Source organism: Mustelus asterias, chromosome 9 (assembly GCF_964213995.1).
Source record: "Mustelus asterias chromosome 9, sMusAst1.hap1.1, whole genome shotgun sequence".
In the NCBI taxonomy this organism is placed as follows: domain Eukaryota; kingdom Metazoa; phylum Chordata; class Chondrichthyes; order Carcharhiniformes; family Triakidae; genus Mustelus; species Mustelus asterias.
The window spans coordinates 21,847,055-21,862,424 of record NC_135809.1 but is presented as its reverse complement, the minus strand read 5'-3'; the positions used below and the strand labels follow the sequence as shown (position 1 = coordinate 21,862,424).

The 15,370-nt window shown below is 43.1% G+C and overlaps 1 protein-coding gene across 2 annotated transcripts in view; it reads left to right on the top strand.

Moving 5' to 3' along the window:
• Positions 1-9,727, top strand: part of acss3 (acyl-CoA synthetase short chain family member 3) — a 68,068-nt gene extending 58,341 nt beyond the window's left edge. For both annotated transcript variants that reach the window (XM_078219788.1, XM_078219789.1), the window contains 5 exons: positions 2,877-2,958; positions 6,980-7,102; positions 8,092-8,191; positions 8,289-8,464; positions 9,351-9,727. In XM_078219788.1, coding sequence (XP_078075914.1) covers positions 2,877-2,958; positions 6,980-7,102; positions 8,092-8,191; positions 8,289-8,464; positions 9,351-9,428 — 559 coding nt within the window. In that variant the 3' untranslated portion in view covers positions 9,429-9,727. The remainder of the gene's footprint in view (positions 1-2,876; positions 2,959-6,979; positions 7,103-8,091; positions 8,192-8,288; positions 8,465-9,350) is intronic.
• Positions 9,728-15,370: the final 5,643 nt, after the last annotated feature.

The window sequence follows — 15,370 nt, the reverse complement described above, 5'->3', positions numbered from 1 at the left end:
TGTTCTTGAGTCGGTTGGTCCGTGACCTCAGATTTTTGTATCTTTTTACCGATGGAAGAAGGTGGAAGAGAGAATGTCCGGGGTGTGTGGGGTCCTTGATTATGCTGGCTGTTTTTCCTAGGCAGCGGGAAAGTGTAGTCAGTGTCAATGGATGGGAGGCTGGTTTGCGTGATGAATTCACTTACTAATGAACTCTGATGTGAAGATCAATAGGTCACTTTGGTCAAATATTCATGTATGATACACTAGCTTTTGATATGTCTGGGCACAGTATAATGTTGCTAGTTTTTATGAGAATATTATAATCTTCTGGATGAGAATTTTGTTTAGCTTTGTTAATAGGGTTATTTAACCTCTTTCATAATGCCTGCCACAGAACTCTACCCCAAAAGGAAGCGGAATTTCCAAGTTGCCATGCTTCAGGCAGTCTTAGTGATGGTGTAGATTTATGATCTGAACCTCATCTCAAGGTCAAATATGACACCAAGCTTGTGAACAGTCTGGTTCGGCCTCAAGCAGGTACTAGGGAGAGGAATGGGGTCAGTGGCTCAGGAATGGACTTTGTATTGTGGGCCAAAGATAATGGCTTCTGCCTTCAATATTTAGTTGGAAAAACATTTTGCTCATCCTGTACAAGATGGACAAACAGTCCAACAATTGAGAGAAGTGTGGGGATCAAGAGAAGTGATGGTGTGTTTGTGTTGGGTGACATCAGCATATATGTGAAAGGTTACGTTCTTTTTTGGATGATGTTACTGTGGGGCAGCCATGTAGATGAGAAATAGGGAGGGACTGAGTTAGATCCTTGGGAGGCAGCTAAGGTATTGGAGTGGAAACAGGAAGAAAAGATTGATTCAGGAATGGAAAAGATGGGCGTGGATATGGGAGATGACAGCGCTTTCAAAGACTTTGGAGAGGTAGGAGATGTGCTGGTAGTTTGCAAGGACCGAGTGAGTTGTCAAGGGTTGGATTTTTTGAGCAGGAGGATGACCGACTTGAAGCATGCTGGTCAGTCAGTACCTGAGGAAGGAGAACCATTAATAGTATCAACTAACGTGGCAGTCTGGAAGGGAAATTGGATTGTCAACAGCTTAATGGGAATAGGATCGATACAACAGAAAGTGGGTCACTCGGATAAAAAGAACTTGGCTCGGGCACGAAAGGAAAATGAGAGAAAATGTAAATTCAGAGCCAGGGCAAGGGGGAGGACGTTTGGCTGGATGGGACGTGAAAGGAGGAAAGTGGCAGAGGAGGCTGATCAGATGGTCTGAATCTTAGTAACAAGGAACTCCATGAGCACCTTGCACGCTCCAGCTGTATGTATTTTCCTCCAGCGAAATGTTGTAGCTAGCATTTTCCTCATTGTTCCAGTGCCATATAGTAGAGCAGTATAGTACATCCTAACAATTTGTCATTTCAAAATGAAAATATTTTAATTTGCAACGAACAGGGAAAAGTATTTGGTTAGCAGATGCAGTGTAGATCCACCAAAAGTTACAGTATGTCAGTGCCTATCGCGGAGGCACAAAAGGAAATAAATGTTAACCACATGTAGTGGAGCTATAAGTTTTAATGTCTATGATTTACTTTCGATAATACGGGGATACTGTGGGTATAATTTTGAACCCTGGCATTAAAATGGCTCAGATGGAGCATGGCAAACTGCCTCCTTATCAAATCACACCTAGTCAACCACTTTATACTTCCAGCAATATTGTTGAATCAGGCAAATCTCTTGAGTAAGTGACCTATTGCCAGTGCAAGTCAAAATATTGCAATAGTCTTGAGTGTGTACCTGTAACTGATAGTGGTACAGTTTTAGATATAGTTCTCATTGGAAGCATGTGATGTTAGATCTCCTGTACATCGGCCACAACTGGGTTGTCCACATCACTTCCTAACCTCTGAGAATGTCCAAATAATTCCAACATGGTTACAAATGTGACTTGATGCACCTCCATTGTTTTAAAGTCAGATATTTTGCCAGTGGAGGGAGGTGTTCAGAGTTGCCGCACAGAATCCCCCCATTCTCTTAGACACAAGTCAGGAACGAGATGAAATGCTCTCCACTTGCCTGAATAAGTGCAGCTCCACTCAGGAAGTTTGATACCCCCCAGAAAAAAGCCACCCCATCCACCGCCTTAATCATTCCTTCCTTCCACCATCACACGCAGTTCTATATATACTGCAGCCACTCAGCAAGGCTTCTTTAACAGCACCTTCCAAACCCACAACCTTTACCCGCTCGAAGGGCAAGGGCAGCAGAAACAAGGGAACATCACCACCTGCAGGTTGCCCTCCAAGCCACCCACCATCCTGACTTGGAAATATATCGCCGTTTCTTCACTGTTTTTGGGTCAAATTCCTGGAACTCTCTTCCTAACAGCACTGTAGGTGTACCTGCACCACATCGACTGCAGAGGTTCAAAAAGGTGGCTCACCACCACCACCTCTAGGGTGGCACGGTGGTTAGCACAGCTGCCTCACAATGCCAGGGACCTGGGTTTGATCCTCGGCTTGGGTCATTGTGCGGAGTCCGCACGTTCTCCCTGTGTCTGGATGAGTTTCCCTCCGGGAGCTCCGGTTTCCTCCCACAGTCCGAAAGACTGGTTAGATGCATTGGCCGTGCTAAATTCTCCCTCAGTGTACCCGTACAGTGGCGACTAGGGGATTTTCACAGTAACCTCATTGCAGTGTTAATGTAAGCCTACTGGTGACACTAATAAATAAACTTTAAACTTTAATTAGGGATGGGCAATAAATGGCCTGGGCATTTAATGTTATGCCTTAGCCGCTGACACCCACATCCCATGAAAATATTTTTAAAATACTTTGCACGCTACTGGCCCTATTTTAATACCATTTTGTTCTTTCAGGTTGCCTTTGCCTCCAGGTACGTTGGCTACACTTTGGGAAAATGAAAAGCTGTTCAAGGAGCTTTACTTCACTAAATTTCCAGTAAGTGTGATACTTAAAAAAAAAAGTCCCTTTACGGTGAATGCAGCCAGCAAGAACATTTTTGGTGAACTTCTCCCCGAAGTAAGAGCTGGCACCCTGGGTGTTTGGAATATTTCCAAATTTTAGCATCCAAGAGGAAATTTTAACATTTCACTAGCCAGCAGAAACTGTATGGACATTAGTTAAATACTCTATGCAGCTTTCCCCTCTGAACCTGCTGCCTTAATCCCACTATTAATTGGCAGGTCAGAGGGACAACTGCAGCACAGTTGCAGGATTCTCATTTAAACATGCAGACAAGACTTTATAAGTCTTTGGAATCTATCTACAGCTTGTATCAGACGGCAGAAATTCTGCTCCAGACCCCAAAACATAATCTTGGGCCTCTGTTGGCCTGGGCTTTATCCGGCCACTTGACCGTGATACTTGTCCAACACCACCAGGATATAAATCCCTATTGTATAGTGGTACTAACAGCTAATCTCTGTACAAGCCTTTAATCACTGCACTGAAGCTGGGCAGAGGAGGTCATGTTTTAGACATGTTGTTACGTCTGTTTGTTCATAAATAACATGGCCAGGATTTTCACCGAGTTAAGTTGACTGGTGAACCCTTTACCTTGGGAGCCCTTTAATAATAGTGTGAGATCCCTGACTCGCGGATTGTGTAATTTCTAGAAAGGAGCACTCTAGTGTTCAGTTGAATATGTGAAAAAAAACTTTGAAAAAATGTAATTCATTGAAAATTTTCTCCTATGTTTGAAAGAGGTTTGCACTTCAAGCTCATCAAGTTGTCAAATATCCAAGCCCTTTAAAGTCTCAAAAAGCTTGTACCAATTAACTTGTATTAATGTACATTGTGGAGTTGACAACAGAGAATAGAGAAACCGTCAATCAAACAACAATTCCTCTGGGGATCAGGTGTTTTAATATTCTAATAACTGCCTGGGCTCTCAGCTAAGTAAGCAGGTGTGAGGGGTAAGGGATGGGGGGGTATCTTTGTGTTTTTATTTTACGAAGTCCCATATGGCATTGAGACAGGCCTTTTAAACAGCCCTGTTCTGCACTGTACTTCTTCCTGGATCGGCTGGCTCAACACCAACCTGCACCTGCCTCTTGGCAAAGAAAACCTCACCTTTGTGGGCACTTCTCCCGAAAAGGGTGGGCCGCGAATGACTTTTCCCAAGTCCCCCTACCTGCTTCAAGAATGAAATTCCAGGCCTATATCTCATCCTTAATGGATGGATTTTGGCAAAACTTGGTGAGCAGATAGGGCATGTTCCAAGGAAGAACTGATGAGCTTTAGGTAAAGCAATCTAAATCCTGCTTGGGAGATGAACATAGAACATAGAACATAGAAAGTCACAGCACAAACAGGCCCTTCGGCCCACAAGTTGCGCCGATCACATCCCCACCTCTAGGCCTATCTATAGCCCTCAATCCCATTAAATCCCATGTACTCATCCAGAAGTCTCTTAAAAGACCCCAACGAGTTTGCCTCCACCACCACCGACGTCAGCCGATTCCACTCACCCACCACCCTCTGAGTGAAAAACTTACCCCTGACATCCCCCCTGTACCTACCCCCCAGCACCTTAAACCTGTGTCCTCTCGTAGCAACCATTTCAGCCCTTGGAAATAGCCTCTGAGAGTCCACCCTATCCAGACCCCTCAACATCTTGTAAACCTCTATCAGGTCACCTCTCATCCTTCGTCTCTCCAGGGAGAAGAGACCAAGCTCCCTCAACCTATCCTCATAAGGCATGCCCCCCAATCCAGGCAACATCCTTGTAAATCTCCTCTGCACCCTTTCAATGGCTTCAACATCTTTCCTGTAATGAGGTGACCAGAACTGCGCGCAGTACTCCAAGTGGGGTCTAACCAGGGTCCTATAAAGCTGCAGCATTATCTCCCGACTCCTAAACTCAATCCCTCGATTAATGAAGGCTAGTACGCCATACGCCTTCTTGACCGCATCCTCCACCTGCGAGGCCGATTTAAGAGTCCTATGGACCCGGACCCCAAGGTCCTTCTGATCCTCTACACTGCTAAGAATGGTACCCTTCATTTTATACTGCTGCTCCATCCCATTGGATCTGCCAAAATGGATCACTACACACTTATCCGGGTTGAAGTCCATCTGCCACTTCTCCGCCCAGTCTTGCATTCTATCTATGTCTCGCTGCAACTTCTGACATCCCTCCAAACTATCCACAACACCACCTACCTTGGTGTCGTCAGCAAACTTACCAACCCATCCCTCCACTTCCTCATCCAGGTCATTTATGAAAATGACAAACAGCAAGGGTCCCAGAACAGATCCCTGGGGCACTCCACTGGTCACTGACCTCCATGCAGAGAAAGACCCCTCCACAGCCACTCTCTGCCTTCTGCAGGCAAGCCAGTTCTGGATCCACAAGGCAACAGCCCCTTGGATCCCATGCCCTCTCACTTTCTCAAGAAGTCTTGCATGGGGGACCTTATCGAACGCTTTGCTGAAGTCCATATAGACCACATCCACCGCTCTTCCTTCGTCAATGTGCTTGGTCACATTTTCAAAGAACTCAACCAGGCTCGTAAGGCACGACCTGCCCCTGACAAAGCCGTGCTGACTACTTTTGATCATACTAAACTTCTCTAGATGATCATAAATCCTGTCTCTCAGGATCCTCTCCATCAACTTACCAACCACTGAGGTTAGACTCACCGGTCGGTAATTTCCCGGGCTGTCCCTGTTCCCTTTCTTGAATATAGGGACCACATCCGCAATCCTCCAATCCTCCGGAACCTCTCCCGTCTCCATCGACGATGCAAAGATCATCGCCAAAGGCTCCGCAATCTCCTCCCTCGCCTCCCACAGTAACCTGGGGTACATCCCATCCGGTCCCGGCGACTTACCAACCTTGATGCCATTCAATAGTTCCAACACATCCTCTTTCTTTATGTCCACATGCTCGATCCTTTCTGTCCTCCGCAATCCAGCAGTACAACCACCCAGATCCCTTTCCACCGTGAATACCGAGGTAAAGTATTCATTAAGCAGCTCCGCCATTTCTAACGGTTCCGCACAAACTTTTCCCCCTTCACCTTTTAAGGGTCCTATGCCTTCACATCTCATCCTTTTACTCTTGACATATTTGTAGAAAGCCTTGGGATTCTCCTTAATCTTACCCGCCAAGGTCTTCTCATGACCCCTTCTCGCTCTCCTAATTTCCTTCTTAAGCTCCTTCCTACATCGCGTATACTCCTCTAAATCCTTAACACCTCCTAGCTCTCTGAACCTTCTGTACGCCTCTCTTTTCTTATTTACCAGGTTCATCACAACCTTCGTGCACCACGGTTCCCGTACCCTACCAACACCCCCCTGTCTCATCGGAACGTTGTCATGCAGAGCTCCAGACAAACATTCCTTGAAAATCCTCCACTTTCCTTCGGTACTTTTCCCCAAGAATGCCTCCTTCCAATTTACCCGTCTAATTTCCTCCCTGATGACACTGTATTTCCCTTTACTCCAGAGAAACACTTTCCTAGCCTGCCTGACCCTATCTCTTTCCAATGCTATCGTGAAGGAGATAGAATTATGGGACAAACTGGATTTTTTTTAGTATGTTATGGGTTGTTTTATTTAGAATGCTGATTGTTTTAGAATGTTGGGGGTTCTCAGCTATCAAAATGTGAGCAGAGTTTTCTGAGCAGGTTGTTGTGCATGGATTGGCCTGGAGCCTCCTAGGTAAGATGGAAGTTCTTAGCTTTGCAGTGACAGTATACCATACAGGCAGGGAAAACCCTCAAGAAAGATAATTGTAATATTGTTGAGCTAACACAATGTGATGGAGGTTTCCACTCTACTGAATGCCCTCTCCTCTTGCATTTTTCTGTATTTGTCAGAGAGGTTGAGGTGATAACAAAAAATGACATTGGGCATGTTTCATAAATTGTACTCAACAAGTAACCAGCTAATTTGAATGGTTAAAGTAAACCTGTCTCCATGATTTTAAATGTTTCCCTATATCTCTATCAAGGGTTATTATGATACCATGGATGCTGGCTGTATGGATAACGATGGGTATTTGTATGTCATGTCACGGGTGGATGATGTAATCAATGTGGCTGGTCATAGGATTTCAGCTGCTGCTATTGAAGAGGTAACATTATTTTAATAACTTTATTAATATTAGTAACTTTATTATCCCCATTTAGATTTCTTTCCCTATTCCCAAAATTGTTCTTCCTGCATATAGGTGACACAACCTTGGGTAAATCATAGAATCCCTACAGTGCAGAAGGAGGCCATTCAGCCGATCGAGTCTGCACCGACCACAGTGCCACCCAGGCCCTATCCCTGCTAATTCCCTGATACTAGCATCAATTTAGCATGGCCAAACAACCCAACCGCATCTTTGGAGTGTGGGAGGAAACTGGAGCACCCGGAGGAAACCCATGCAGACACAGGGAGAATGTGCAAATTCCACACAGACAGTGACCCGAGGCCGGAATTGAACCTGGGTCCCTGGCGCTGTGAGGCAGAAGTGCTAACCACTGTGCCACCGTGCTGCCCTGGATACTTCTAGAAATTATTGGCACTGTTTGTGGTGGCATGGTGGCACAGTGGTTAATACTGCTGCCTCACAGCGCCAGGGACCCAGGTTCGATTCCCGGCTTGGGTCACTGTGCGGAGTCTGCACATCTCCCTGTGTCTGTGTGGGTTTCCTCTGAGTAATCCGGTTTCCTCCCACAGTCCGAAAGACGTGATGATTAGGTGCATTGGCCATGCTAAATTCTCCCTCAGTGCACCCGAACAGGCGCTGGAGTGCGGCGACTTGGATTTTCACAGTAACTTCATTGCAGTGTTAATGTAAGCCTACTTGTGACACTAATAAATAAACTTTGAACTGATAGCATCAGATAGTGATGCTGTCGTAATGGGAATAGATACCCTGCCTTGGTACAGTATCTTTCCTCTGAACGACACTTTACTTGGTGAATTTACTGACATTTTTTTGTCACTAATTCCTTGTTTTGTTTTTAACTTAAAATTTAATAACACAAAATGTAAGACTGCTTTTAAAATGTTGGACATGAGTTAATAACAAAGTAAATCATTTACTGAATAAATTTGTTGATGTTCTTTCAGGCCATTATCACCCATCCTAGTGTAGCTGACTGTGCTGTTGTAGCCCTTGAGGATTCCATGAAGGGGCATGTTCCACTAGCTTTATGTGTTTTAAGGACCGGTGAGATCATTAACTTTTCCCATTAAATGCTGTGTGTGTCATCACTTAACGTTTAAGTAAGTGGCTTCATCAACCTTTATGATGAATATCCAACCAGGTGTGACTGAAGGATTTGAAGATCTCTCAGAAGGGATTGTGAAAATTGTTCGGGACTCCATTGGTCCAGTTGCCGCATTTAAGAAAGTGGTTTTTGTGCCTGTGTTACCAAAGACTCGTTCTGGCAAGATTCCTCGTTCTACACTTTCAGCAGTTGCAAATGGCAAGCCTTACTCAGTAAGTTAGTGTTTATACTTCATTTTATGGAGCAATGTGTTTGAGTTTGTAAGTTCGTCTTTTATTAATGACATCTTTGGATCGCCATCAGTCTTGGTGTCTTTATTTGACATATCTTCTTGCATGGGTTTATACAGGATTATCATCCCCCAAGGAGGCTGATAATATTTAGAAAGGAATGGAAACTTTCAGTTAATGGGCGACATGGTGGCTCAGTGGTTAGCACTGCTGCCCCACAGCACCAAGGATCCAGGTTCAATTCTGGCCTTGTGTATCTGTGCGGAGTTTGTACATTCACCTCGTATCTGCATGGGTTTCCTCCGGGTGCTCCGGTTTCCTCCCACAGTCCAAAGATTTGCAAGTTAGGTTGCTTGGCCATGCTGAATTGCTCCTGAGTGTCCCAAGATCTGTAGATTAGGTGGATTAGCGGAGTAAATATGTGGGGTTACGGAGATAGGGTCTGGGTAAGAGTTTGTGCAGACTCGATGGGCCAAATGGCCCCCTTCTGCACTGTGGGGATTTTATGATCTCTTATCAGCTCTTTTTTGGTGTGGTATTTTTACTGCTAATACACCAGAAGGACTATGCACTGGATTACCAGATTACACCTGACTGATATACTTGAAGCATCATGGTCAATTGATTTTGGCATTTTTTTCTATTATTTCATAGAATAGCAGAATGTAATTCTTGAACATTTGATCTAGAAAACTGCTAGAATTGTTCTGGTAATGTCGTGGTTAACATTGTTCATCTTGAGTATTGCTGAAAAAAAGAGACGTGCTATCAAAGCTTTTTATCTTGTACTCATCAGGACAGCTGTCTTTTTTTCTGCAGTAGTCAAGTTCTGTGCTACCAATTGATTAATTTTTCACCTCTTCTGTAGATAATATCAACTATTGAAGATCCTCATGTTTTCTCAAAAATTGAAGCAATTCTGAAGCAGAAGAGAATTTCATCTTAACATTCGCTGCCATATCATGCAATATTATCACTTTCCTTCTTGGTGATCAACAGTGCTGTGTCTATATTGAGCAAACCACTGAATCTAATATAGAACATTCAAATTTTAATTTCTGCCTTTATTTCCAACTTTATAGCACATAACGGAAACAGAAACAATTATGCAACATTGAAAGGGTCAAATCTAGTATATGTTTTATTTATAATGTTGCACGTTTAATTCACATTTTAAATATTTTACTTATTGGTTTTCATCCAGATATTATCTGTACTTTAAATAAATGACTCTTGAAGAAATTAGTGCAACTGTTGTTACACCATCTGTATGTTGCTAACTGGGATTCTTTTCCATTTTTAGTTTCCTCAAAAGATCATGGAATGAAATTAGAGCTCCAGTCAAAAGTTTTATGTCCTGAACCAATGTTTAAAAAATATCTGAAAGTGGCCTTTATTTCCTATCTACCTTAACAATAATTTTAAGGCTCAGGCTTAAGAAAATCTAATAAAGAAAAACAGATGCCAAACATTATCATGCAAGTTGGAGCAAAACTGGAATCACATGCTTCTATAAAGAAATGCTAGAAATAATGTTTTACATTTCCAGTTATTAATTCCAGAAATTTGTTAAAGAAAATCAAGCCAAAGTGTACAGGGCAGTTTTGGGTAAAATGTATAGATAATAGATTTGGTTAAAAGATCATTGTTGTTACTGTTACTTAGTTAAAAAAAATCTTTAAAATAAAAACAGAAAATGCGGGATAAACGCAGCAGGTCTGGCAGCATTTGTAGAGAAATAAACTCTATAGAGCTACAGAATGGATAGAAATGTGATAAACTTGGAGAGGGGGAGAGATGTTTAAATTTAGTGGTCATTTCATTCAAAGGAGAAGTCAGCATTAATTCTTTGCATCATTCACCTCGATTGTTCTTTTAGTCGTGGACCAGTTAATTCATCAGCTGATTGCAAAGAACATCATTCCTAAATTATCTGGCACAAGGTCCCATGATAATTTAAATAATCTGAAAATATATATTTTTTAATTTACAAGATTTTGAAAGGCATGGACAGAATGGATAAGGAACAGCTGTTCCCCTTAGCTGAAGGGTCAGTTATGAGGGGACGTAGGTTCAAGGTAAGGGGCAGGAGGTTTAGGGGGGATGTGAGGAAAACCATTTTTACCCAGAGGATGGTGACGGGTTTGGAATGTGCTGTCTGGGAGGGTGGTAGAGCCGGGTTGCCTCACATCCTTTAAAAAGTATCTGGATGAGCACTTGACACTTCATAACATTCAGGGCTATGGGCCAAATGCTGACCGATGGGATTAGGTGGGAGTTCAGGTATTTCTAATGTGTCAGTGCAGACGTGATGGGCTGAAGGGCCTCTTCTGAACTATATGATTATGTGAAAAGGAAACAATCTTTTAAAATACCTCCTCCATGGTGCATCAAAACATTTTTAAGTCAAAATTTTGAGTGAAACATTTTTTGTTGCAGCCATGTAGAAAATGTGTACTTTTTTACATTCTTGTACTTTTTATAATTTGTGCTATGATTTCCTTTAAATGTGTATTTTGTAGAAACTTCTGCTAAATGAAGGGTTAATTCTGAATGTATGCTTAGGGCATATGGCTGCGTGACTTCAGTCAAATCAAAGTCACACTGTAACAGGAATTGATGGTGTAGTGTGAATAGGAAAAGGCAAGTAGGACAGATGGCCTCAACTATGTCACCAGTTGTGATCAAGGATACGCTTTGAAATGTACAGATCAATAAACTTTAGAGCTGCAACTAAATGAGTAAGGGCTGTTAATATCAAAGCAAAATACTGTGGATGCTGGAAATCTGAATTTAAAACAACCTTCTGGATTAGGTTTGGGAAATGGTGATAACGGGAAAACTGGAACGATGGGTTGTTTATACGTTGAGGGCATCTTGTTCAGTGTATGACCACGGGTCATTTGTCCTTGACAAATGAAAGGACAAGCTTAAAGCAACATCAGAACACAGCAAGACCCCTGACTGCAGAACATAAAATAAAACATTTGAAGAGGATTGGCATGCAGATTTAAAAATGACGTAGAAGGAGACAGGAGGCGAGGTGCCATGAACCATCTGCAGCTACTGGAGTCCATTGGAAGCATAGAACCACTTCAACTAGATGTCCTCTGCCTCCTTTTGTTAAATATAAATTTTGTTGCTTAATAAATTCTCCTTCTACCTCCACGCTGTCGCCTCATCTGAAATTTATTGTCTGCCCTCCAAACCTCTTCCAATAGGTGACAAAAATCGTGAACTTTATCTTGGATATGAGTTGTATCTGTAAATTTTAATATAGAAATATCAATCATGATTTTAAATATTTATAGAAATATGAAAAGCTATAAACAGTGATAGCTGTCAATTTAAAGATAAAGAGGCAATATTTCAATTGTTTGTGTTTAAAACCTAAAGGGATGCCAAATTTAATCATTTTGCATCATCCTTTTACAAACTCTCATATATTTGTGTTGAAAGTTAAGGATTGGTTTTAGGATTCTGATGCTGTTGTCGGTACAAAAATGTCATTTCTGGAATTAATTTTTATTTGTTTTGCACCCTTTTGTGCTAGGGAATAGTGTATTTCTCATTCAAACATCTGTTCATAACATGACTCCTGTTTATTAAAATTCAAGAAGAGTTTATCTTTCCACCATGAGCTTTTGTTCACTGCACCAACTTCCGAGAATGGATGGCGTGGTACCTTAGCCATCTGTCATAATATCTCCTTACGTGGCTCAATGGATAATTTTGTTTGATGATGCTCCTGTGAATTACTTTGGAACCCTTTAATAGACTAAAGGTGCCATATAAATGCCAGTCATATCAGATTGATTTACACTTGTACTGTATGCCCTTAAATCATTGGTGGAAATGTTACAGTACATCATACTCTTCAACAGTAAAACATTACATCCTCATTCTGAGAGATTACAGAGCCAATTTTAACCCTTCCCACCAAACATGAGAAAAGTTTAGTCATTTTGTCCCCATACAGGAGACCCTCCTGAAACACTCTTGTGACTTAGATGAATGCTGGCAGCAGTTCCTGCAGTCCACACTAGCAGCTGAAATTCTGTTCATGTGTGCTAGTCAGTAGCTGGACAGATAGATGACCAGGAGCATGCAGTTACCGAGGACCACTGAGGTCAGTGGGGTTTGACAAGGAGTCAATCATTATGGGGGCAGACAGGGTAGTGGAGACCACAATTGGATCACCTGTGATCCTATTGAATGGCAGAGCACACTGAATAATCTACTGCATAAATGCTAAATCATACTATGTTCCCATATCGCATGACATTTGAGCAATTATACAACAAAATTACAATGAAAGCTTAATATGTTTATAAAATGCTATGGGGGGAATTTTTGGGCTGTCGTTTGCCACTGGCAAAAATGGCAATGTCGGCAGAAAATCCTGTGTGACTGCGGGATTTGAGAATCTCGGCGATGAGATCTTGTTCTCAGATTTCCCCTGCCCTCGCTGGTGATGCAACGAGGTTGCCCAAATGCTTGTGGTGGGGGGTGGGTAGATGTTGCTTCAGTGCTTGTGGAGCGAATTCCCCATTGATTGTAGCGAGGAGGGGTTTCCCTGTGTCCATGAGGGTGGGGGTGAATATTGTTCAATATCGGAGATCGAGGTGCCCTTTTAAAGGCTGCCCCCGATCTCTGTGAAGCTGGTGTTGCAGGTCCGGTCAGACCCCGCTTCACCTATCTCACTGTAGAAACCCTGCCCCCAGGTTTTCTGTGCAGAGTTACAGAGAATCTGGAGAGAGCGACTTGCTGGTTTTCCCGCCCTAGCCAGCACTCTGTGCACAAAGTATAACATTCCACCCTGCAAGCACTGACACATTTGAATTGATTTTCTGGGTTATTTTGACTTGGAAAGTAAATTGTATCTGATAACAATATCATTTTAATAGGTTTATCCAAATGAAGAAAAACCATCAATAAGAAAATCTTAATTAGCTTCCCATCTTGCTTGAAGTGCTGCAGTCTTAGAATTGGTCAAGAATATATGAAAACATGGCCAAACTAATTAACCTGCATTGAGGAATAATTTGTGCATTTAGTCAGAAGGCATAGCATTGACTCTTGCTGAAACAGCACCTTGAATCTGAACATTTTCCCAGCAAGTGTTCAGATATTAAGGTATTGGTTGCAACAGAAACAAAAACATGTTGGAAAATGTCAGCAGGTCTGACAGCATCTGTGGAAAGAGAATGGAGCCAACGTTTCAAGTCTGGATGTCCCTTCGTCAGAGCTGTATTACAAAGAAAAGTGCAGCACAAGAACAGGCCCTTCAGCCCTCTAAGCCTGCGCCGATATTGATTTCTGCCTAAGCTAAAAACGTTTGCACTTATGAAATCCGTATCCTTCTGTTCCCATCCTATTCATATATTTATCTAGTTGCCCCTTAAATGCCGCTATCGTACCTGCTCCCACCACCTCCCCAGGCAGCGCGTTCCAGACATTCACCACCCTCTGTGTAAAAAACCTGCCTTGCACATCTCTAAACTTTTCCCCATGCACCTTAAACCTATATCCCTTAGTACTTGACTTTTCTACCTTAGGAAATAGCATCTGACTGTCCACTCATAATCTTGTAAACCTCTATCAGGTCACCCCTCAACCTCCGTCGTTCCGGGTCTGATGGCTCTCTGCTTGAGATCGGTGGGGGGGCGGGGGAGAAGGTGGGTCCCTCGGCTCTCTGTTTGTGAACAGTGGGGTGGAAGGGGGGGTTTGCTGCCACTCTGCCTGAGATCAGTAAGGGGGGAGGGGCCTGCGATCGGTCTGGGTGGTGGAGAGGGTGGGGGATAAGGGGGTCAGTAATGTTGGGGGGTGGGGCTATATCTGTGGGGGCCAAGGGGAGGCAATATCTGGCCCGGGAGCGATGTGGCAGGGGAGCTGCATTCTATCATTTATTTCTGTGCATGCACAATCGGAGGTGCCGATCGGAGCTGCAGGATTTTGGGTGCGTTAAGCCCTGCCCACAGGTTTGTGCAGCGCGATTCGGAATCGCTGATATTTTTTCAGGCAGAGTGCGTATGGGGGCTCCTGAGAACGGGTCTAAAAGTCGGATCTGAAACACTCCCTGTTTCAAGTCCACCCAGGACTTTGAATCAAAATGGTAAAATAGGGCCCTTAGAATTTAGGCCACATTCATGATGTAACAGAAGTATTGATGCAAATGATTTGGTTTGCATCATCACTTTAGTTAGTGTAAATACAACCTGAAACTCATACAGGGCCAATTTAATACTGTGTTGTCCATGAAATATTCTATACAGACACTTCGACTGGTTTGTTACACATTTACGCAAGTGCTTTTATTTTATGAGATGGACAAAGGACTCTGGTTCAAACTTAGCTTTATTAAAAATGCTCACAGGTTAAAGAAACAATTCTTACACAATGAATTAAGCTAACTGTAACTACATGTATATGCCTGGACACACCCATGCTGCACCTGGCCCGAGACTCCTCCCTTTCCACCTGAGACTCCTCCCTTTCCACCTGAGACTCCTCCCTTTCCACCCAGAGTGAGGTATAAAGGTGATGGTTCCTCCTCCTCGCCTCAGTCTAGACCAGGTCAGCTACAAGGGTGTGCTCCTGTTCTTTGTGAATAAAAGCCTGTTAATTTCACTCACTCACTGGAGTCTTCGTATCGTGATTGATAGTGCATCACTAACTTTCCCCCAAACACGGCTAATTGCCTGAGAAATAGATATTACCTGGTTTAGGGAAATCGATTGGGCTGTTGGATTCAATTCACTGAGCTCATGGTGACAGATGAACTCAAGGTTCTCTTAGCATGAAGGTGGATCTCGCATGCCCTCTTGCGCCATCTCAGGTCACAGTAGGTTTGGTGGAGTCTTCGCTGGCATTTGCCTTGGATATGGC